At 41.9% G+C, this 26,354-nt stretch overlaps 1 protein-coding gene across 3 annotated transcripts in view; it reads right to left on the bottom strand.

The window, feature by feature from the left end:
• LOC121531835 (cadherin-13) overlaps positions 1 to 26,354 on the bottom strand; it is a 576,485-nt gene that overhangs the window by 418,403 nt on the left and 131,728 nt on the right. For all 3 annotated transcript variants that reach the window (XM_045227157.1, XM_045227158.1, XM_041837322.2), the window contains one exon: positions 3,908 to 4,025. In XM_045227157.1, the coding sequence (XP_045083092.1) occupies positions 3,908 to 4,025 (118 nt within the window). The remainder of the gene's footprint in view (positions 1 to 3,907; positions 4,026 to 26,354) is intronic.

Genomic DNA, 26,354 nt, shown 5'->3' with positions numbered 1-26,354 from the left:
TTTGGTTAATCACAACTAAGCAGAACTGTCGCTGAAGACAAAATATCACAATTAAACAATGAATGCACCCCCTTTCACAACTCGGATGTAGTTGGTGCATCCCTAAACCCATCCAAGTACAACAGGAAACATAGTAAGACGTATACATTGTAAAGAGGAAAATGATAACACAGTCACAGTAGATCCACCATTAGCCTTCCCTTTTCATATCATGCCCAAACAGCAGACAGCGCATGGACAGAGTGCTACCGTAGTCTACAGTAGGTCTGTGAGGCAGCGCACCACTGGGATATATACAGTATATAATAAAATAATAACGATTATAGTAGTAATGTTCAGAGATGCAATAGATTATTATAGTGCAGTTCTTAACTAATGGGAATATTGTTTAGCTTATTTTTGGTTTAATTTGGTTTACTTTAGTTATTTAATTTATTCAATTATTTTGTTTTTCTATACTTTTCATGCCAACTTGCCATGGCCCCCCTAGAACCCCCTCGCGGCACCCAAGGGTCCCCGTCCCCACTTTGAAAACCACTGCTATAAAGCATATGACTTCAGTTTCTTGAGGGAAAGGGCTTTCTTATGAATTTTGAAGCAGTGAAAATATTCTTAATATTGCACACACTGAAACTGAAATGTATTATCGTAAACCGTAGTGTACAATAGGCAATGAATATTAACACAACAACATTGATATGAGTAAAGAGTAGTTTCAAATACAACATGTGTGGCTGTAAAGGATTTTCTGACATCTGTTTCATATTCTTCTCTGTTACAGGTATGAAGAATACCAGATGAACAAAATCATCGTAGATGAACCACAACAGCCTTCAATCTCACAATTCCTTTACACTCGTAGGGCGTTACAGCCTGACCCACCCACAGCAGAAGGCCATCTCCAATGCGATACTGTCTGACTTGATTATTGATTGCAATTTCCCTCTGTCTATTGTGGAAAATAAGAGCTTTCGTCACTTTCTGGCTGTGCTGGACAGCAAGTATACCCCAGTATGTCGCCGAACGCTGACCACAAAAACAGAGAGCCTTGCTGAGGAGAGACGGTCAAAGTTAAAAACTCAATTGAGCAACACTGACCATGTTTCAGTCACTGTGGACATTTGGTCTGATCGAAAGATGAGGGGATTCCTTGGTGTCACTGTGCACTGGATGGAGCGAGATGCAGAGAGGGTACAGCTAAAGACTAATCTCTTGGCCTGCAACCGCTTCAAAGGCTCTCACACAGCAGAGCGAATCTGTGACCAATTTGAGGCAATATGTGATGAATACAACATCAAAGCTAAATTGGACTATATAATTAGTGACAATGCTGCTAACATGCGCAAGGCATTTACAGTCTGCTTCCCCAGCGAACAGGAGGAAGATGAAGATGCTGGAGATAATCTTGATGATCCTGAGCTATGGCATGACTTAACCCAAGAAGACCAGCAAACCGTCGATGCTGCTATGGCAAAGAAACAGCGCCTGCAGTGTTTTGCACACACATTGCAGCTGGTTGTGGGAGACGGTTTGAAAGAAACAAAAGCGGCATGTCCTTCTCTCTCCAAGTTATCAAAACTTAGCTCCCTGCTCCACACAAGCACAACGTTTAAAGACATCTTCGATGGTGAATTTGGGAGCACAGAGGCATCCCTGCTGCAGTGAGCACGAGGTGGAATTCCACACTGCGGCAGGTAAAAGCAGTCCTTCATTGTGATCAGCAAAAGCTCTGCGCAGTTCTTGAGAAGGCCGGGCATAAAGAACTGTCATTCACACCACGAGAGTGGAATCTGCTGAAGGAGTTGGTGGACATCTTAAAACCGTTCGGAGAAGCAACTGATTTGACACAGGGGGAGAAAGTCATTACAATCAGTGCAGTTGTTCCATCCATCTTGTCCCTCAATCACCATCTTGAGAAGCTGAAGCCTCAAGTTCGTTTCCTGAGTGGCCTGGTCAGAGGTCTGCAGGCATCCCTGAAAAAAAAGATTTCTTGGGATCTTCATTAATGTAAAAATGGCCCAGTCTCAAGAAGGGATCACTGCCCCCTTTTCAGACACAGTCTACCTGAAAGCAGCTGCCTTGGATCCAGCCTTTTGTCTGCTGTGGATTGAGCCCCATGTGCTGGTCAACCGTGACATCAAGGCAGAGGTGGCACAACGAGTTAAAGGTAAATATTATTGACTTGCAATGCAACTTAAATGCAACGTACAATAATTTGATCTTAATCTGATATAGGATCTAATGTGATATTAATCTGACTTTAACAATAATAAAACATTTCAGTCTTGAACAGTATCATCAACATCAGAAATAAGGGCTCTTTTGTTTCTGCTGTTGTGACACGTTTTTATTTTTATTTTTAGAATTGATCCTGCAAGATGCTGCAGAGACAGAGCAGCCTGTGCCGGTGCCTGCTGAAGAAGAACTAGAGGACATGGAAGGAGAAGGGCTGTTTGCTGCATACCATAAGAGGCAGAAAAGGGATGTTGGGACCCCACCAGCAGTACAGCTAAGTCACTACATTGACATGGCAGAAGGACAGAATGCCCTTTTGTTCTGGGCACTGAACAGTAAGACTCTTCCTTCACTCTTTCAAGTAGCCATCCGAGTCTTGGCAGTGCCTGCTTCTAGTGCTCCAGTGGAGCGAGTTTTCAGCCATGGTGGCATCATTCTGCGTCCCCATCGTGCACAAATGACTGACAGACTTTTGGGCAATTTGATCTTTTGCAAATGCAATGCAGTATAGGGGCCTCCCTCCACCTGTCCACAGCACGCATGCGCGCACACACACTCACTCTCTGCTCATCACCTGTCCACACAGCTCTCTCTCTCCTGTGGTAGGAGTTTCACATGGAGTAAGATCTGTTCATTTGCAGTGCAGGTTCCCACACTGTTTTTACTTCCAGAGCTTTGGTGTTTGTCCTTCCCCGTAAACCATTTTCTCTCTCTCTCTCTCTCTCTCTCTCTCTCTCTCTCTCTCTCTCTCTCTCTCTCTCTCTCTCTCTCTCTCTCTCTCTCTCTCTCTCTCTCTCTCTCTCTCTCTCTCTCTCTCTCTCTCTCTCTCTCTCTCTCTCTGCATTGTTCTAGTGCAATATGCTGTTCAAATACAAGCATTTTTTTGTGAAAATTAAATGTTATGTTTTTTGCTGTATTTGATTAATGTTATTGTATAAAAAGGTTTAAATAAATACAAATCTTACAGACATACATGATTTGTATACATTTTATTTCTGTGGTAAGAGGACTTGAAATGACTCGAAACTAAAATGGTAGGACTTTGGACTCGACTTGAGACTTGATGGCTTTGACTTTTGACTCGACTTGGGACTTGCCTCATCTTTGACTCGACTTGACTCGGGACTCGAGGGCAAAGACTTGAGACTTACTTGTGACTTGCATAACAATGACTTTGTCCCACCTCTGGCGTAAGTGTGAGTACGTGCGTGCGTGCATGTGTGCCCATGAGTGTGACAGAGAAGGAAACGATAGATATCAATAATCACTTTGTATAACTTTTTTTTTTTTTACCCCTGCTTACATGTATAGTATATACAGTATTTACCTCCATACTCCAGTATTCCTGCACATTGAAATTATGGTACTGGTACTGACCCTGTATAGAGCTACATTCTAGTGTTTTTTGTATTTCTTGTGTGTTTATAATCTTTTAAACTTTATATTATTTCCTCTTACCTTGATAACGAATACTGCATTGTTGGGAATGATCTTGCAAGTAAGCATTTCACTGTGCTGTTTTACACTTGTTGTATCCTGTGCACGTGACAAATAACCTTTGATTTTTGATTTGATTGATTTGATTAAAGACATTTGTATCTGAAGTGCTGTGCACCTGCTTGACATCCCCTTATCTCCCCCTTGTCAGGAAGGTATCAGGTCTCTCACTCACCTTGTGTGAGAGGATGATCCTTCTGGAAACCTCTGTTGTACTCCACCTGGTACTCCTTCACCTGGAAGCCAGGCACACATCCCTCCTCCCCCTCCTTCTGGGCTCCAATATGGACGACCTGAGAGACAAGACAAGAAAAAACAAGACTTAGTCAACAAGTTAAACTTCAGGAAGTCAACTGTGCCTTCTCTGACGCACTTCTTTAATGACAATTAGAATGTCATTAGCCGACTGCTTCATCCTATTCATCCTCATAAAAGCTCTTTCCCAGAAATGTTTTATTCATAGTTTTTAAAGAACCTCCACACAATGGTAGACAGGGTCAGAGCATGTTTTATAGTGTGGAAAAACATAATAATAGCTTAGCATTTTTTGGAAACGCACTAAAGCCCAATGCAGCCATTTTTATATCAATATAAAATAGTTTCTGGGTAACAATTAAGTACCTTACTGTAACAGTTTTCCATTAAAATTGACAAATTGCTTTTTAGCTAAAATTATTTCTCAAGGGAGTGTCTAGGAGTGGTCTGTGGGGACGGGAAAACTTAAAACTAGCTGTTATTGGCAGAGAGGTTTGGAACTATCTTTGTTATTGGTCTATTAACCAATTTACCGCCTGCTGATGTCACCAGGCAAGCCGAAACTCCCGCCCATGCAAACAGTGTGATTAGAAGGTCCTGTGTAGATTGTATTTTCAACCAGCAACTATCAGGAAATAACACTGATCAATTTTTTTCAAACTTTTACAGTGTTTTATCAGCGGTTATACAGTATGATACAAAACACAAGAAAAAAACAAATTTTGACTGCACTGGGCCTTTCAGAAATACATTTCCTTTCTGCAGAGAGCTGTTCAGATCAGTTTTTTGTCCTCACAGAACATAGTCTTTCTCTTAAGGTAATTACAGACCATCAGCAGGGTTTTAAAATCCAGTAAATGGCTATGTGCTTAGGCAGAGAGCAGAGTGGGAACTGCTAAGAGGGATCACAGACAGGACAGGGTTGTATTGGTATACAATATCTGTCTGAGAGAGGCCACAACAGGGACAGACAGACAGACAGGCTGGGTGGTAGTGGAAAGCAGTGGAGGGAGGCTCTAGGGGGCATCAGAAGGCTTGGCAGCAGCCTGCCAGTCATGGCCCACCTACAAGTCCATCCACCTGTCACTCCCAGTCCCCTTGCCTGCCATTTTCACTCTTTCACCCCACGTTCTCTCATCTATCCATCAATCACCTGCTCAGAGGAGAGAGGGAGCAAGTGTTCTCACCCTCTGTGATATATCTAAGACACATGCATCATTTAAAAAGGTGTCACTGTATCTCATCACTGTTCAGACGAGAGGTCATACAGGGGTCATGTGATATTATCACTGCACCCATGCAGTGACATGGTGTCATTCTATTTATTCTATTCATGTTTTTTCGTGCTGCAGACATGACAACCGTCACAGTGCAAAATTATTGGCAGTTTCTGATGGTAGCTCCTAAACAAAACTGTGCAATAATACTCACATTGCACAGTCTGAGAACTATTACAGTTTATTTCAATCGCAAGTCTGTTGTACATTTTCACAACTCTTAGTACAAATCTCCAACAATTCATCAAAAAGGCAGTTGTTTCAAAACTCTAAGCATACTTTCAATTGACTAAGTACAATCCACAAAATCATACAGTCACCTTTTCACCAAACTTAAAGCTACAATATATAACTTTTTGGGCGACCAAACCAAATTCACATAGAAATGTTTCTGTCCTTCCTGTTCTTAAGTTTTGATTTTGTGTCTTTTACTTTCGTTTTTTTTGTACACCAGCTTCAAACAGTTGAAAAAAACAATATTTTGGTTATGGAAAATATATTAAATGAATATAAATTGACAGTAAAACAGTTATGCTATGTGTTTGCTGAGTAGTTCATTAAATTCACTACGATTGTGTTTATTTTCCACTTTGATGGTAAACTTTCTGTACTGCTAATATTCACTTCCAGTAATTTTCGCTCCGGCGCTGGTCCAATGAATTTCTTATTTTCGAACCCTTCTGCATGGAATTATTACGTTGTCTTAACGTTTGTTATCTTCAACCTAGACCCATGCCAGGAAGTAAAAGCAGGGAACGTACCCTTCAATCTGTACTGTAATTTGTTGAGTCAACTTAACTGACATTACAACAAATACATTCCATTGCATGAGCCACATCAGTTAGCATAATTTGAATGAACATTCTACATTACCATGGCAATCCAGCATCAGTTGATAGAACATTCCAAATAACAGATACGGTAAAGGAGTCAATGGAACGCAGACATTGACAATCAACAAATCTGATCTAACAATGTGGATATTCGCCAAATTCATCATGATTTATGTATTGTAACAGGCCGACAATGTGGTTACTAGTCCGATTTGGATATGAAGTGCATTCGGAAAGTATTAAGACCCCTTGACTTTTTCCACATTTTGTTACGTTACAGCCTTATTCTAAAATTGATTAAATTGTTTTTTTCCTCATGAATCTACACACAATACCCCATAATGACAAAGCAAAAACAGGTTTTAGATTTTTTTGCAAATTTATAAAAACAAAAAAACTGAAATATCACATTTACGTAAGTATTCAGACTCTTTAGTCAGTACTTTGTTGAAGCGCCTTTGGCAGCAATTACAGCCTTGAGTCTTGGGTATGACGCTACAAGTTTGGCACACCTGTATTTGTGGAGTTTCTCCCATTCTTCTCTGCAGATCTTCTCAAGCTCTGTCAGGTTAGATGGGGAGCATCGCTGCACAGCTATTTTCAAGTCTCTCCAGAGATGTTTGCTCGGGTTCAAGTCCGGGCTCTGGCTGGGCCACTTAAGGACATTCAGAGACTTGTCCCGATGCGACTCCTGCATTGTCTTGGCTGTGTGCTTAGGGTCGTTGTCCTGTTGGAAGATTAACCTTTGCCACAGTCTGAGGTCCTGAGCACTCGGGAGCAGGTTTTCATCAAGCATATCTCTGTACTTTGCTCCGTTCATCTTTCCCTCGATCCTGACTAGTCTCCCAGTCTCTGCCACTGAAGAACATCCCCACAGCATGATTCTGCCACCACCACGTCCTCCAGACGTGACGCTTGGCATTCAGGCCAAAGAGTTCAATCTTGGTTTCATACGACCAGAAAATCTTGTTTCTCATGGTCTGATAGTCCTTTAAGTGCCTTTTGGCAAACTCCAAGCGGACTGTCATGTGTTTTACTGAGGAGTGGCTTCCGTCTGAACACTCTACCGTAAAGGCCTGATTGGTGGAGTGCTGCAGATATGGTTGTCCTTCTGGAATGTTCTCCCATCTCCACCATCGGGTTCTTGGTCACCTCCCTGACCATGTCCTTTTCCCCCGATTTCTCAGTTCTAGGAAGAGTCTTGGTGGTTCTAAACGTCTTCCATTTAAGAATGATGGAGGCCACTGTGTTCTTGGGGACCTTCAATGCTGCAGAAATGTTTATGTATCCTTCCCCAGATCTGTGCCTCAACACAATCCTGTCTAGGAGTTCTAAGGACAATTCCTTCGACCTCCTGGCTTAGTTTTTGCTCTGACATGCACTGTTAACTGTGGGACCTTATATAGAGAGGTGTGTGCCTTTCCAAATCATATCCATTCAATTGAATTGACCACATGTGCACTCCAATCAAGTTGTAGAAACATCTCAAGGATGATTAATGGAAACAGGATGCAACTGAACTCAATTTCGAGTCTCATAGCAAAGGGTCTGAATACTTATGTAAATAAGGTATTTCAGTTTTTTTTTTTTTATACATTTGCAAACATTTCTAAAAACCTGTTTTCACTTTGCCATTATGGGGTATTGTGTGTAGATTGATGAGGAAAACAAATTATTTAATAAATTTTAGGATAAGAATGTAACGTAACAAAATGTGGAAAAAGGGAAGATGTCTGAATACTTTCCAAATGCACTGTATTTGGCTGTTTTCGCTGCATAACATGTAGAAGGTGTCCCTTTTCAGGTTTAGAAGAAGTGACTGCTAAATGCTAACTCCCATTTGTATAAGCTGGTTAACATAGCTAACGTACAGAAATCGGTGGTGGTAGTCAAAGTCGATTTTTAACTGTAATGCAGTTAATTGGTAATGATGACATGAACATGTGTTGAGGTTGACATCCATAAAAGCATTATACTCCGATTTTACCTCAACATAGTGTGAAATACACATATAAACAATAGCCTAAATGTAGGATAATTTTGCTGAGGTGCAATGAGGAGACTCGGGATCTTTGCCATCATGATTTTTTTCCATCATGGTTCACAAGCATCCCTAAACATCTAAAGAATAAGCTACAGACCAGCCAAAACAAACTGGTGAGAGTTCTACTTAAACTCCCCCATCGCACTCATCTGGAGGTCGAGCATTTTAATCAGCTAGGCTGGCTATCTGTATTGAAAAGGGTAATACTACTTCAACTTGGTCTGGTCCATAGAATTATTACTGACTCAGCCCCCAGGTACCTATCAAATTATTTTACTTGTATTAGAGATGTCCACCAACACAACACCAGACCCAGAAAATCTGATATTGACTGTTTTAAATTTAAGAGTCTATCTGGTAAGAACACCTTTTTATATACCGCCGCTGTTGAGTGGAACAAACTACCACAGCAACTGAAAGCCATGCCGACCATAACTTAATTTAAAAATAATGTAAAAAGCTGGCTAATGATCGAGCAATACAACAAAAAATGTTAATGTCTGTATGTAATGCTCTAGGCCATGTTTCCCTAACTCGGTCCTCGGGACCCCAAGGGTTGCACGTTTTGGTTTTTGCCCTAGCACTACACAGCTGATTCAAATAATCAACTAATCATCAAACTTTGATAATCTGAATCAAATGTGTAGTGTTAGGGCAAAAACCAACCCTTGGGGTCCTGAGGACCGAGTTTGAGAAACCCTGCTCTAGGATATGACAATGTCGTCCTTTGTTTTGTTATGTGTCTTATGTGTAACCAAATTATGGCTAGTGGGCTAGGTCTACTCTGTAGCCTAGGCCTACAGTTGTGGTCAAACGTTTTGAGAATGACACAAATACTAATTTTCACAAAGTCTGCTGCCTCAGTTTTGATGATGGCAATTTGCATATACTCCAGAATGTCATGAAGAGTGATCAGATGAATTGCAATTAATTGCAAAGTCCCTCTTTGCCATGAAAATGAACTTAATCCCCCAAAAAACATTTCCACTGCATTTCAGCCCTGCCACAAAAGGACCAGCTGCCATCATGTCAGTGATTCTCTCGTTAACACAGGTGAGAGTGTTGACGAGGACAAGGCTGGAGATCACTCTGTCATGCTGATTGAGTTAGAATAACAGACTGGAAGCTTTAAAAGGAGGGTGGCGCTTGAAATTATTGTTCTTCCTCTGTTAACCATGGTTACCTGCAAGGAAAGACGTGCCGTCATCATTGCTTTGCACAAAAAGGGCTTCACAGGCAAGGATATTGCTGCTAGTAAGATTGCACCTAAATCAACCATTTATCGTATCATCAAGAACTTCAAGGAGAGAGGTTCAATTGTTGTGAAGAAGGCGTCAGGGTGCCCAAGAAAGTCCAGCAAGCGTCAGGACCGTCTCCTAAAGTTGATTCAGCTGCGGGATCGGGTCACCACCAGTGCAGAGCTTGCTCAGGAATGGCAGCAGGCAGGTGCGAGTGCATCTGCACGCACAGTGAGGCGAAGACTTTTGGAGGATGGCCTGGTGTCAAGAAGGGCAACAAAGAAGCCACTTCTCTCCAGGAAAAACATCAGGGACAGACTAATATTCTGCAAAAGGTACAGGGATTGGACTGCTGAGGACTGGGGTAAAGTCATTTTCTCTGATGAATCCCCTTTCCGATTGTTTGGGGCATCCGGAAAACACCTTGTCCGGAGAAGACAAGGTGAGCGCTACCATCAGTCCTGTGTCATGCCAACAGTAAAGCATCCTGAGACCATTCATGTGTGGGGTTGCTTCTCAGCCAAGGGAGTGGGCTCACTCACAATTTTGCCTAAGAACACATCCATGAATAAAGAATGGTACCAACACATCCTCCGAGAGCAACTTCTCCCAACCATCCAAGAACAGTTTGGTGACGACCAATGCCTTTTCCAGCATGATGGAGCACCTTGCCATAAGGCAAAAGTGATAACTAAGTGGCTCGGGGAACAAAACATTGAAATTTTGGGTCCATGGCCAGGAAACTCCCCAGACCTTAATCCCATTGAGAACTTGTGGTCGATCCTCAAGAGGCGGGTGGACAAACAAAAACCCACAAATTCTGACAAACTCCAAGGCTTGATTATGCAAGAATGGGCTGCCATCAGTCAGGATGTGGCCAATAAGTTAATTGACAGCATGCCAGGGCGGATTGCAGAGGTCTTGAAAAAGAAGGGTCAACACTGCAAATATTGAATCTTTGCATAAACTTAATGTAATTGTCAATAAAAGCCTTTGACACTTATGGAATGTTTGTAATTATACTTCAGTATACCAGAGTAACATCTGACAAAAATATCTCATAACACTGAAGCAGCGAACTTTGTGAAGACCAATACTTGTGTCATTCTCAAAACTTTTAACCACGACTACTATGTTTATGTTTGTTAATTTTCAAACCATTTATTTAAGAGGACCCCAATGGAAATACAGTACATTTTCAATTTTGGGGTGTCGTCGATGATTGTAAATGCATTTTCCATGTGTGGGTGTATTGAGTTTTAAATTGTCAAATAAATCTATCTGTCTATCCCCCATGGCCCTTTCCTCCACGTGTTTCCATGGCAATTCCATTGTTTTGGTAGAGTTCGATTGACCTCTTTACCGTATCTATTGAGGGGATTCCATCACAATACCAAGCAGCTATTGTCTGAGTCGATATTCATGTAATAATAAGGAATTCCCTTTGACCACGCCCACAAATTGGGGAAATCAAACATTCTTTCTCATTGACCCTCAGTATACAGAAATAACAAAACATGCCGAAAAGCTGCTGTGTTGTTCAATGTACAAACCAGGTCAAGAATCCCAACCTACGATTCACAATGCTCCTCATGCCCATTTTCATGATGGTGCTAGCAGCCACATGAGTGACAACAACACAAACAAGCAGACTATACAGCTACAAGTAGTGAGTGGCGTTACAAACTGACTATACTAAACAAGTTAAATGTCTTACCTGTGATTAAATGTTTTCCAATCACATAGCTACGTGTAGCCTACTTGGACACCAGTCCCCACATTTCCCACGCACAAGAGCCTGAAGCCACAGAGCTCTTCTCGCAGGCTCTATTTCCCTACGTGGGACCATTGTGAATCGTAGGTCGGGATTCTTGACCTGGTTTGTACATTGAACAACACAGCAGCTTTTCGGCATGTTTTGTTATTTCTGTATACTGAGGGTCAATTAGAAAGAATGTTTGTTTTCCCCAATTTGTGGGCGTGGTCAAAGGGAATTCCTTATTATTACATGAATATCGACTCAGACTATAGCTGCTTGGTATTGTGATGGAATCACCTCAATAGATATGGTAAAGAGGTCAATCGAACTCTACCAAAACAATGGAATTGCCATGGAAACACATGGAGGAAAGGGCCATGGGGGATAGACAGATAGATATATTTGACAATTTAAAACTCAATACACCCACACGTGGATAATGCATTTACAAGGTGTTTTCCGGATGCCCCAAACAATCGGAAAGGGGATTCATCAGAGAAAATGACTTTACCCCAGTCCTCAGCAGTCCAATCCCTGTACCTTTTGCAGAATATCAGTCTGTTCCTGATGTTTTTCCTGGAGAGAAGTGGCTTCTTTGCTGCCCTTCTTGACACAAGACAACAGTCTTCGCCTCACTGAGCGCGCAGATGCACTCGTACCTGCCTGCTGCCATTCCTGAGCAAGCTTTGCACTGGTGGTGACCCGATCCCGCAGCTGAATCAACTTTAGGAGACGGTCCTGGCGCTTGCTGGACTTTCTTGGGCGCCCTGACGCCTTCTTCACAACAATTGAACCTCTCTCCTTGAAGTTCTTGATGATCCGATAAATGGTTGATTTAGGTGCAATCTTACTAGCACCAATATCCTTGTCTGTGAAGCCCTTTTTGTGCAAAGCAATGATGACGGCACGTGTTTCCTTGCAGGTAACCATGGTTAACAGAGGTGGAACAATGATTTCAAGCACCACCCTCCTTTTAATGCTTCCAGTCTGTTATTCTAACTCAATCAGCATGACAGAGTGATCTCCAGCCTTGTCCTCGTCAACACTCTCACCTGTGTTAACGAGATAATCACTGACATGATGGCAGCTGGTCCTTTTGTGGCAGTTCATTTTCATGGCAAAGAGGGACTTTGCAATTATTTGCAATTCACCTGATCACTCTTCATGTAATTCTGGAGTATATGCAAATTGCCATCATCAAAACTGAGGCAGCAGACTTTGTGAAAATTAGTATTTGTGTCATTTTCAAAACCTTTGACCACGACTGTACACAGAGACACTTGACTGGGGAGAAATGGAAGTTGTGCGCATTGCACGGGATCTACTAGATTTGATATACCTAGCAACACATACAATAGGCGAGAAACGGAAACGGAGAAGATTATCAGTGCGACCACTCAACAGAGAAAGAACAACGGATGGGGTGTATGCAATGCTGGTCCAACAAATACGCGTTCCCCAATTGATGTTATTGAAAGACTGTCGTGACGCTTCGGGTTCTTACCTCTGAAAATTCACAGCAGACTGTGGCCAGCAGCTACAGAATGTAGTCGTGACATGACTTACTTTAATGTATGACTGTTATTTATCGTATCACCTAACTATGTTTAATTGTCACTCGATTAAATTAATCATGTAACAATTAACACATTAGGAATTTGGGGCACCACAGAAGAAGTTGTTTAACGAGTTACCATCTCCAGAATTAAACTCTTAGAAGATATATATGTTATATATCGATAACAGTCACTTATTAAATAATTACCTCATCAGTCTAATTCGAACGTCGCATAATCCTTGAACCTGCAAGAACCCTAACCTTACTGATGAATCAGCAATACACAAATTGGCTTAATTATTTATTTATTTACTAACTAACTAAATAATAACACAATACAAACACACACATACATAGGTTATTGATTACTAACGTAATACAATGAAAACAGGTCCCTAGTGGACTGGACTAACAATAGCATGAATGATTGGGTAGAAGGAGGGTCAGAGTGGAAGGGAGAGACAAAGATTCAAACTATTGTGGTTAGTTTGGAAACTACGCTCACGGAAATACAAATGCTTAAAACCCCACTAAACGCTCATTTGGATTATAAATGCAACATGTATTTATGTGTAGTTGTCCTCAATAGTTAAGTTGATGATGTAGGACTCTGGTTTGCCCACCAGAGATCCCAATGTCCTTGGTAGAGTTTCTGATCGTAGTTGTGGTTAGAATGAATACTTCAGATGTACCAGCGGTTGTCGGAGAGGGATTGTCCTTCCCAACTCGTGTCTTTAGTGGAAGTTCTCTAGACAACTATACATGCCAGCTGCAGACTGAGATGATAAGGTCTAGCGCATTGTCTTCTTCTTCACCTCGTGTAGAGGTTGAGAGTTTCAGAGTTTCCCCATTTCAAACGTGTGGACTAACGTCTCACATTTTCTGGTCTTTCTGGTCGAACCATTTTGTAACGTGTAGCTTCAGCTTCATGCTTCCTGGTCTGGTAGAAATTCAACCATTTGCAACATCCGGCTTATACCGTAGTATGCTTTGTCTTCCTTTGGTAATGGAGTTGTAGTTTTAAACCATTTTGTAACGTTTAGCTCACGCTTCACGTCTGCTGGTCTTGTAGAGTGTCAATCATTTTAAGCCGTGGGCTTCCTGGTCTGAGGTGAATTTCGACAAAGCTTTTTATGCACTCGAGGTAAAAGGGGCGTTCCATCATGTTTGTTCTCATCTGGGCGTGGCCACTGACTGAGAATAAATCAATATGGAAAACAATAATCTAGAATGACAAAATCACATTGTTATCTTCACAAAAGTATTATTATACTTAATCATTTGTTTTATACAACAATTAGATGCAAACCTCATAACAGGGAAGTGTACACCCCCAGAGATACAGTTATGTTGTTCCACCGTCTTTAATGACATCACAACATAGTAACGAATTTGACATGATTGTTCTTTAAGTCCCTCTCCCAATACTGCATGGCACAGAAAAGAAAGTTTTTGCAAGGAATTTATGACCGGTCATAAAACTGGCCCCCAGGAAAGGGGGTGTTGAAACCTTTGCCTAGCCGGCATCTTTGATCCTCAGCCCATGAGGGCAAGTCATGACAATGGGTTCATCTACGGTGTGTAGTATTGTATCGGAGGTCTTGCAAAGCCATTTGGCTTGCCCTGAAGGATGAGTTTGTAGCCTTTCCTACAGGGGATCATTCAAAGGTGTCCATCTCAATTAACCTGGCCGTACCTACAACTACCGCCACTCTCGTTGTCAAAGAGTCATAGAAAATGCATTCGGCATCATGGCTGCAAAAATGAGGATTCTTGGTCGTCCAATCAAGTGTACCCCTGAAAAGGCTAAGGACATTGTGAAGGCATGTGTGGCCCTCCACAATTACCTGTCCTCCACGGATGAAGTTCATGAGCCAAATGCAAGATATGTACCTCCCGTTTTTGCTGACACGCCCCTCCATTCTGGCAACTACCAACCTGGAGAGTGGAGGAGAGTTGTGGCAGGGGACAACAATCTCCAAGAGCCAGGGAGACTCTCTCGTGCCAGGGCGACACGGCTTGCAAGGGAAAACAGGAAACAAGCTCAGGGACTTCTTCCTGGATGTATGCCATGGCAGGAAGACATGGTAAGGAGAGGAAAACTCACACAACCCAAGGCCAGCAAATCATGCAGAATAGGCCTTTGTTTGGACTGCTCACACACACACACCCCTTGATGGACGCACACAGACTCACAGTTCTTTATGTGTGCACTGTGAACCGAAGTACTTTGTACTAAAATGTAGAGTTTTATTCTTCTTAATAAAATGAAACTTGATTATATGACGTCTCTGTGTACAGTAATTTAGATTAGATTGAACTACACCACACAAGTAGAAGAAAGCACACAGCTCTTTACGTTGTCAGCACTTGATGTTCAAATAGAATGCATTGAAACACCTTGTATTTAGTTAAAGAAATGCCAACAGAGTTTTTTCAGCACACAACAATAAACCTTTATTCTTGCTTCTGGGCTCTGTAAGTAAACCACAATACAAAAGTGTCTGCTGAGAACAGACATGTAAACAACAAAAGTGTCTATGGAATCAAATTAAAGTGTCAGAGTGTAGATATAAATATTTATGAACAATATAAATATTTATGAACAATAGTACAACAGTGTCTGCTAAGAACAGACATGTAAACAAGTATCTATGGAATAAAGTGAAAGTGTCAGTGTAGATATAAATAAACCACAATACAAAAGTGTCTGCTGAGAACAGACAGGTAAACAACAAATGTGTCTATGGAAGTACTGGGTGCAGAGGCTGTGCTGGGGTCCGGTGTACAGGTAGTGCTGGGGTGCAGCGAACAAAAACGGGTGCTGTTTCCCTTCACTGGTGTTTGTGCCTTGAAAAAGTAAAAAGTAGAGGGCTATATAGTACACATCCAAACCATCGCAAACTATCAATGAACAACATAAGACCTCCGATTCTATTTATATTGTGTTTGTTACGATTCCATTTATGCCATTCCAGCAATTACAATGAGCCCGTCCTCCTATAGCTCCTCCGACCAGCCTCTGCTGATCCAGACTTACAGTATGTCAGGCTTGGATTCGCCATGCCAAAAGGTTTTCCCCCAGGTGCATGAACAATGAAGACATTTACTGCGATGTCGATGAGAACCTATGGCCAAATGCTCAAGACTGCCTTTCTTTCATTGATTTATTTTATTTTATTTTACAGTACACCTATGTCGTAATTATATCTGAACAATACGTTTATTTTTTGCATCAATGATTGTAAAATATGTCTTCAATGATCACACTTTTGATCACACATGGGATAGAAATGATGAAATTGTGATGTTCAGTCAATTTTAATGGGTAGTGCAAGTATATTGTCTAATGGGAAAACAGTGTAATGCACTGTAATTTACAGTACTGTAACATATTACATTCAAAGGGTAATTTTTAAACATTTATCTTGCATTTTTTGCTATTGGATTAACTGGTTTTTAAATTGGTAAATTGAGAAGATATCATTGTGTTGTGTTTTGGTGATGAAATCAATGTTTTCGTGGTATTTCACAATAACCTTATATTTTGGATCAATGGTGAAAGATGTCTTGAAAGAAAATGAATGCACAATAAAAGGTTTTGAATATGAGTGTTACCAGTTTGGAGTTTTGTACTAAGTTTTGAAAATTCACCACATACTTGGGGAAATAGCACCAAAGCGATTGAAAAGCAGTCCACATCTCATGAAGCAACATATTGTGACTCACATGGGCATTTTATTGGTATTTTATATTGTCAGATACACCAGATAGCTGCAGTGAAATGTGTTGTTTTACAGGGTCAACCATGGTAGTATGGCACCCCTGGAGCAAAGTAGGGTTAAGTACCTTGCTCAAGGGCACATAGACAGATTTTTCACCTTATCAGCTCAGGTATTCAAACCACCTACCTTTCGGTTACTGGCCCAACCACTAGGCTACCTGTCGCAGTAGCCTACATAACCTATTGTGCAACAGAAAAGAAATCATCCCATTTTAAATGTCATTTATAAAAAGAGAGGAAAATGTATTTTAGAATCAATACAGCCTCTTCAGAGATCTTTATCCACTACTCCAGTCACTGGGTCCTCTCTGTTGTTATTGAACCAAAAGTTCAACACAACGAAGACATTTTTCAAAACTGTAATGGCTGGCTGGAGGGGAGAGAGAGAGAGAGAGAGAGAGAGAGAGAGAGAGAGAGAGAGAGAGAGAGAGAGGAGGGGGGGGGGAGAGAGAGAGAGAGAGAGAGAGAGAGAGAGAGAGAGAGAGGAGAGAGAGAGAGAGAGAGAGAGAGAGAGAGAGAGAGAGAGAGAGAGAGAGAGAGAGAGAGAGAGAGAGAGAAAACCTAAACAGTATATTTGACCTCTACGCTTCCCTATCAAATCTAAAAATCTATAACAGAAAACCGAAGAAAATTAACAACAATGACAAATGGTTTGATGAAGAATGCAAAAACCTAAGAAAGAAATTGAGAAACCTATCCAACCAAAAACATAGAGACACAGAAAACCTGAGCCTATGCCTTCACTATGGTGAATCACTAAAACAATACAGAAATACACTATGTAAAAAGAAGGAACAGCATGTCAGAAATCAGCTCAATGTAATTGAAGATCCATAGACTCTAAACACTTCCTGGAAAACTGGAAAACACTAAACAAACAACAACACGAAGTGCTATCTATCCAAAACGGAGATGTAAGTGTAAACCACTTCTCCAATCTTTTTGGCCCTATAACAAAGAACAAACAGCTTAAAAAATATACATGATCAAATGCAAATCTTAGAATCAACTATTAAAGACTACCAGAACCCACTGGATTCTCCAATTACATTGAATGAACTACAGGACAAAATACAAACCCTCAAACCCAAAAAGGCCTGTGGTGTTGATGGTATCCTCAATGAAATGATAAAATATACAGACCACAAATTCCAATTGGCTATACTTCAACTCTATAACATCATCCTTAACATCATCCTTAGTTCTGGCATCTTCCCCAATATTTGGAACCAAGGACTGATCACCCCAATCCACAAAAGTGGAGACAAATTTGACCCCAATAACTACCGTGGGATATGCGTCAACAGCAACCTTGTGAAAACCCTCTGCAATATCATTAACAGCAGACTAGTTCATTTCCTCAGTGAAAACAATGAGCAAATGTCAAATTGGGTTTTTACCAAATTACCGTACGACAGACCACGTATTCACCCTGCATACCCTAATTGACAAACAAACAAACCAAAACAAAGGCAAAGTCTTCTCATGCTTTGTTGATTTCCAAAAAGCTTTTGACTCAATTTGGCATGAGGGTCTGCTATACAAATTGATGGAAAGTGGGGTTGAGGGAAAAACATACGACAAAATCCAACAACAAGTGTGCGGTTAAAATTGGCAAAAAACACACACATTTCTTTCCACAGGGCCGTGGTGTGAGACAGGGATGCAGTTTAAGCCCCACCATCTTCAACATATACAGTGGGTAGAACAAGTATTTGATACACTGCCGATTTTGCAGGTTTTCCTACTTACAAAGCATGTAGAGGTCTGTAATTTTTATCATAGGTACACTTCAACTGTGAGAGATAGAAAAATCCAGAAAATCACATTGTATGATTTTTAAGTAATTCATTTGCATTTTATTGCACGACATAAGTATTTGATACATCAGAAAAGCAGAACTTAATATTTGGTACAGAAACCTTTGTTTGCAATTACAGAGATCATACGTTTCCTGTAGGTCTTGACCAGGTTTGCACACACTGCAGCAGGGATTTTTGGCACACTCCTCCATACAGACCTTCTCCAGATCCTTCAGGTTTCGGGGCTGTCGCTGGGCAATACGGACATTCAGCTCCCTCCAAAGATTTTCTATTGGGATCAGGTCTGGAGACTGGCTAGGCCACTCCAGGACCTTGAGATGCTTCTTACGGAGCCACTCCTTAGTTGCCCTGGCTGTTTGTTTCGGGTCGTTGTCATGCTGGAAGACCCAGCCACGACCCATCTTCAATGTTCTTACTGAGGGAAGGAGGTTGTTGGCCAAGATCTCGCGATACATGGCCCCATCCATCCTCCCCTCAATACGGTGCAGTCGTCCTGTCCCCTTTGCAGAAAAGCATCCCCAAAGAATGATGTTTCCACCTCCATGCTTCACGGTTGGGATGGTGTTCTTGGGGTTGTACTAATCCTTCTTCTTCCTCCAAATACGGCGAGTGGAGTTTAGACCAAAAAGCTATATTTTTGTCTCATCAGACAACATGACCTTCTCCCATTCCTCCTCTGGATCATCCAGATGGTCATTGGCAAACTTCAGACGGGCCTGGACATGCGCTGGCTTGAGCAGGGGGACCTTGCGTGCACTGCAGGATTTTAATCCATGATGGCGTAGTGTGTTACTAATGGTTTTCTTTGAGACTGTGGTCCCAGCTCTCTTCAGGTCATTGACCAGGTCCTGCCGTGTAGTTCTGGGCTGATCCCTCACCTTCCTCATGATCATTGATGCCCCACGAGGTGAGATCTTGCATGGAGCCCCAGACCGAGGGTGATTGACCGTCATCTTGAACTTCTTCCATTTTCTAATAATTGCGCCAACAGTTGTTGCCTTCTCACCAAGCTGCTTGCCTATTGTCCTGTAGCCCATCCCAGCCTTGTGCAGGTCTACAATTTTATCCCTGATGTCCTTACACAGCTCTCTGGTCTTGGCCATTGTGGAGAGGTTGGAGTCTGTTTGATTGAGTGTGTGGACAGGTGTCTTTTATACAGGTAACGAGTTCAAACAGGTGCAGTTAATACAGGTAATGAGTGGAGAACAGGAGGGCTTCTTAAAGAAAAACTAACAGGTCTGTGTTAGCCGGAATTCTTACTGGTTGGTAGGTGATCAAATACTTATGTCATGCAATAAAATGCAAATTAATTACTTTAAAATCATACAATGTGATTTTCTGGATTTTTGTTTTAGATGCCGTCTCTCACAGTTGAAGTGTACCTATGATAAAAATGACAGACCTCTACATGTTCCTTTAATGCCATCAAAAGGAACATAAAATTCAATATACCAATTAGGATCTGGCAAAAAATACTTGAATCAGTTATAGAACCCATTGCCCTTTATGGTTGTGAGGTCTGGGGTCCGCTCACCAACCAAGAATTCACAAAATGGGACGAACACCAAATTGAGACTCTGCATGCAGAATTCTGCAAAAATATCCTTGTGTACAACGAAAAACACCAAATAATGCATGCAGAGCAGAATTAGGCCGATACCCGCTAATTATCAAAATTCAGAAAGAGCCATTAAATTCTATAACCACTTAAAAGGAAGCGATTCCCAAATCTTCCATAACAAAGCCATCACCTACAGAGAGATGAACTTGGAGAAGAGTCCCCTAAGCAAGCTGGTCCCGGGGCTCTGTTCACAAACACAAACAGACCCCACAGAGCCCCAGGACAACAACACAATTAGACATTCTGTTTTTTTGTCTTATTTCTTGTTTGTTTCACAATAAAAAATCCATTTTAATTCCAGGTTTTAATGCAACAAAATGGGAAAAACGCCAAGAGGGATGAATACTTTTGTAAGGCACTGTATACAGTGAGGGAAAAAAGTATTTGATCCCCTGCTGATTTTGTACGTTTGCCCACTGACAAAGAAATGATCAGTATATCATTTTAATGGTAGGTTTATTTGAACAGTGAGAGACAGAATAACAACAAAGAAATCCAGAAAGACGCATGTCAAAAATGTTATAAATTGATTTGCATTTTAATGAGGGAAATAAGTATTTGACCCCCGCTCCTAATCTCAGCTTGTTACCTGTATAAAAGACACCTGTCCACAGAAGCAATCAATCAATCAGATTACAAACTCTCCACCATGGCCAAGACCAAAGAGCTCTCCAAGGATGTCAGGGACAAGATTGTAGACCTACACAAGGCTGGAATGGGCTACAAGACCATCGCCAAGCAGCTTGCTGAGAAGGTGACAACAGTTGGTGTGATTATTAGCAAATGGAAGAAACACAAAATAACTGTCAATCTGCCGTGGCGGCAGGTAGCTTAGTGGGTAAGAGCGTTGTGCCAGTAACCGAAAGGTCGCTGGTTCTAATCCCCGAGCCGACTAGGTGAAAAATCTGTAGACGTGCCCTTAAGCAAGGCACTTAACCCTAATTGCTCTAGATAAGAGCGTCTGCTCAATGCCAAAAAAAAATGGTAACACACTACGATGTGAAGGACTGAAATCCTGCAGCGCCCCCTGCTCAAGAAAGCACATATACCTGCCCGTCTGAAGTTTACCAATGAACATCTGAATGATTCAGAGGAGAACTGGGTGAAAGTGTTGTGGTCAGATAAGACCAAAATCGAGCTCTTTGGCATCAACTCAACTCGCCGTGTTTGGAGGAGGAGGAATGCTGCCTATGACCCCAAGAACACCATCCCCACTGTCAAACATGGAGGTGGAAACATTATGCTTTGGGGGTGATTTTCTGCTAAGGGGACAGGACAACTTCACCGCATCAAAGGGACGATAGACGGGGCCATGTACTGTCAAATCTTGGGTGAGAACCTCCTTCCCTCAGCCAGGGCATTGAAAATGGGTTGTTGATGGGTATTCCAGCATGACAATGACCCAAAACACACGGCCAAGGCAACAAAGGAGTGGCTCAAGAAGAAGCACATTAAGGTCCTGGAGTGGCCTAGCCAGTCTCCAGACATTAATCCCATAGAAAATCTGTGGAGGGAGCTGAAGGTTCGAGATGCCAAACGTCAGCATCGAAACCTTAATGACTTGGAGAAGATCTGCAAAGAGGAGTGGGACAAAATCCCTCCTGAGATGTGTGCAAACCTGGTACCCAACTACAAGAAACGTCTGACCTCTGTGATTGCCAACAAGGGTTTTGCCACCAAGTACTAAGTCATGTTTTGCAGAGGGGTCAAATACTTATTTCCCTCATTAAAATGCAAATAAATGTATAACATTTTTGACATGCGTTTTTCTGGATTTTTTTGTTGTTGTTTTGTCTCTCAATGTTCAAATAAACCTACCATTAAAATTATAGACTGATAATTTCCTTGTCAGTGGGCAAACGTACAAAATCAGCAGGGGATCAAATACTTTTTTCACCTCACTGTATATACATAATATGACATTTGAAATGTCTTTATTATTTTGGAACTTTAGAGTGTAATGTTTACTGTTAGTTTTTATTGTTTATTTCACTTTTGTTTACTATCTACTTCACTTGCTTTGGCAATGTTAACATACGTTTCTCATGCCAATAAAGCCCTTAAATTGAAATTGAATTGAGAGAGGCAACTGCTCAGGTAGCCAGCCAGGTGGAGAAACAGACAGATGCTTCGTCTCACTCATCATCAGGTCAGGGATATGGATGTGATAATTATGGGATAGGATGTTGTTGTTGATGTTTGTTGATGACATAAAGGAGATTTATGTAAATAAATTAGCTTGATTATCATGTAAGAGGGAGGATATATGCTAATTCAGGAGCTGAGGATTCCAGAGGTCATCATTATGCTGTACCAGGTACATGACTTCTCATACCACAGGGTGGCTAGGGGAATGTACAGTAATGGCACAGCAGTAGGGCTGTAACGATACCAATATATTTTCTATGACAATAAAGAAAACACGAAGCAGGCCAAACTCTTTGGTCCTTTAAAAACCTCCTGTATGTAAAATATTGTGTGCTATAGCTTGGAAAATAAACAAATGTGACTAGATGACAACATAACACAATGTTTGTTTTCAACATTAGGGCTGTTTTCCTAAATAAGTTAAATCCGCTTCGTGTTTTGTTTCCTTGCCACGATACTAACGAGTATCGCAATACTATAATAATATTAATAATAATATGTCATTTAGCAGACGCTTTTATCCAAAGCGACTTACAGTCATGTGTGCATGCATTTCTACGTATCGTCCCAGCCCTACACAGCTGGGGAATATGCACAGGATTTCCTGCAGAACGCTTAGGCTGATGTCTGATTGTACTGGATGTCTGGTATTGATGGTTGGCAACCAATCCTTATTAGAGGTGGGGGTCAATCATAAACATTTTATAGCAGTTTTGGTCTGGTTGTCAAACATTAGCTAACCATTTAGCAGGACAGTAATATGGAGATGAGGTGTACAGTACAGTATGCTGGGGATGATATGGGTTTGGCAGGGCCTCCGGTATAGAGCCCATTAGATGTAATGTCACTGCTAAGTATTCACTATACCCCAGGGACAAGAGTTTCCTCCCGGTGTCAAACTGTTAATTCAATTATATCTGGGGGACACTGTCAGAATAGATACAATCCTTGTTAGTCATTAACTCGATCACATTTATGGGACAGCCGAGCCTGACAAGGGCTTGGCGACATGCAGAACCTATACTGTCACTTTAGAATGTCACTGCCGCTCCAGCTCGGCAGGGGATGAACAATATCAAAGCAATTTAAAGGGAAATAAGACAGCATACAGTAAGAGCATCTCGAACAGCAGGAGGGCAACAACATTAGGGGTAAGAAGACAGTCAGTGGTCATATTGTCATCATCACACACTCCCCTGAGCATTACGACAGCGCCATTTTAAAGGATGTTCCAGTGAAAGACAGGAAGAATGGTCTTATCGTCACTACACATCTGCCTGCTGCGGTGGATAACTTTTCTACCCGGCCCCCTGCTCTCTCTGTGTTAAATTAGCATTAAAATCTGAAAGCTAAAGAGAAAATGTATGACAGGGTGGCCATGCTGAGAGGAATGTGTTGGAATGTGTGTGTGTGTATGAATGCACTATGTGTGCATCACAGAGTGTCTGGGCAAGTGGGAGTGGGTGGATTTGGAAGTACTGTGGGCTTAGGGAATGGGATAAAAGAGTAATACATGTAAAATATGCATGAACATAAGAGTGGGCAGGCAGGTGTGAAATAGGAGTTTGAGAGATCTTGAGAATGTATGTGCAGCCATATGTGTGTAGATCTGTGTGTCTGTGTGTGTTTGAAGTGAGATGGAAGAAAGCGGGACACATCGTTATTTTGCAGGCCTTCCTTCATTTGGAGGTGTCATGCTGCTTGTGTGGAGCTTCACATTCTGTATGTGGAAACCACCTGCTGTCTGCCTTAGCCTAGTGCAGCCAACCCCAATAAGCGGCCCGCGGGCCAGATCCGGCCCGCAAGAGCCAAATGTCTGGCCCACACTGACCGCATTGGCATTCACTTGATATAATAAACATGAATTTAATATCCGCGGCTCTGCTTTATTTTGAAATTATCCCACACCTTGACCTGTGGCCTTTACCGCATGCATACGTAAGACGTGCTTTGCGCGCTTTGCGTACTCGTCTCCACTCGACTAGCTACCTAGTGTAGTGTCACACACACACAGTAGCCGCAGCCACTCGCCAGTTAACCCTCTTTCATCAAAAGGACTGACCACTTCCTCACAAAAAAAGTATTAAATCCAGTCAAACCAACATGGCATTCGCCAAGATACGCAAGGTAGACCAGGAGAACCGTCATTTCAAAACTGACTGGACTGAGAGGTATTGCTTTTTTTTACCGGAACACAACAGTGCTAAGCCCACATGCTTAATATGCATGCAGACTGTAGCTGTAATCAAAGTGGACAATCTGAAGCTGCATTTTAACTCTATTCATGCTGCCAGTTTTAATGCAAACTACCCAGAAAAATCTGACCAGCGCAAACAAAAAATTGCAAGCATGTTAACGTCATACAAGCACTCGGTTTTAACTATGTGTAAAACAACATCGGCACAAGAGAGCGCAACAGCTGCCTCATTACATGTTTCTTGGAAGCTTGCAAGAGCTAAGAAGCCATTCGCCGATGCAGAGTTAATTAAACAATGTGCAATCAACATGGCTGCCGAAGTTTTAAACCAAGAGGACCCAATAAAAAAAGAAATTGTTGAGCTGTTGAAGCAAGTGCCGCTGTCGGCTAACACGGCAACCAGAAGAGTCAAAGTTTTAGCGGAGGAGTGTTTTTCCAGTCTACTCACAGATTTGAGGAAAACCGAAGCATTCTCACTGGCAATAGACTGGTCTTGTGACCGAACCGACATGGAACAGCTGTCTGTGATCGCAATATTTTTTGATGGGAAGACATTCCGGGAGGAGCTGCTGTGTTTGATTTCTCTACCCGGGCGTACAACCGGGGAAATAATATTCAACGAGCTGACACAGTTCTTCGAAAGGAATGGCTTAGATGTGAGTAAAATTGTCTCTGTTGTTACCGACGGGGCTCCGTCAATGGTGGGACACCGCCAGGGCTTGGTAAGCAGGCTTTCTGCCGTTAACCCAGCACTCCTGGCATTTCACTGCATTATTCACAAGTCAGTTTTGTGCGCAAAACTGTGTGGAAAAATGAAAGAGACCATGGATACTGTGACTCGACTAGTTAACTTTGTCCGTGAGAGCTCTAGTCTGCAGCATCGCCTTTTTAGAGCATTACTCGAGGAAATGTCAGCTGAACACAAGGATATTTTGCTCCACAATGTCGTTCGCTGGCTGAGCAAAGGCTGTGTGTTGGAGAGGGTGTGTGACCTGCGTGATGAACTTGTCATTTTTATCCAGCCCGACTTTTTGAGCTTTTTAACTGACAACAAGGTGATATCAGATGTTACTTTTTTGTGTGACATCATGTCTCATCTAAATCACCTTAACCTGCGACTACAAGGCAAGAACCACACTGTTGCCGACATGTATGAGGCGATTGAAGCTTTCCGGTCAAAGCTGCACCTCCTGGAGAGAGACATTCATGGGTCCCGGACCCCAAGTTTGGGAACCACTGTACTACTAACCTCTCTACCTGCTTGCTGCAATGCTTCCTCTCCTCTGTGTAATGTATCTCCTTTGCCTCCTTCATTGCAGCCTGACACACCACTGTCTATCTCACTACTCTCTATTAAGAAAAGGTATTTGGGGGATGTCTGTTGACACGGCAGGAGTCGAGGGTTGTTAAAATAATTCCCACTGTCAGCGGAGTCTCTCTGCTACTCGCCACTGTAGGTCTGGGCTGAGGTAGTTCGTTTCACCTCTCGGCCTATGTCGTAGGCAGAGTTTCCCGTTGGACAGAGTGGTGAATAAATGCGTTGCCAAAGATTTTTATAACTACCCCAAGATAGACCACAGCCTGTTGTTTCCAATGGGAGCAAATTAATCCTAGAGGGCAGAACAAGCAAGGAGGAGGGCAGAGCCAAGCACAAGCTAGCGAGAAACTATTGGTGCATTCTAGCATGTATTTGCATATTTCCGTTAGGGAACACCTACTCTGTGAAGTGTGCATGTGAAATAAGTCAATTCGCCTTTGCACTCCTTCTAAACAAGGTAATTTTTTAAAACTTTGCCAAAGGGTAAAGTCTACAAAACTTAGTCCACTCTGTTGGTCACAGATTCTAGTTTTGGGTAACAGAAAACTGTATTGAGATCAAATGTTTAATCGATGAGACAATTAGCAGAATGTTGGCCAAAATCTATCACCCTCCATCTTCTCCCACTGCCGGCCACTGGGCTTCTTCTCACCTCCATATTTGGTAGTGAGTGGAAACGCCAACCGGATGCTTCACATTTATTCATCCGGTGAAATATCTGCCTCATTGTTCTATCTGTGGCGCTGCTAACAAGGTAAATCCGGGGG

The sequence above is a fragment of the Coregonus clupeaformis genome, chromosome 19 (assembly GCF_020615455.1).
Source record: "Coregonus clupeaformis isolate EN_2021a chromosome 19, ASM2061545v1, whole genome shotgun sequence".
Lineage (NCBI taxonomy): Eukaryota > Metazoa > Chordata > Actinopteri > Salmoniformes > Salmonidae > Coregonus > Coregonus clupeaformis.
This window is presented reverse-complemented; position numbering and strand designations above follow the sequence as displayed.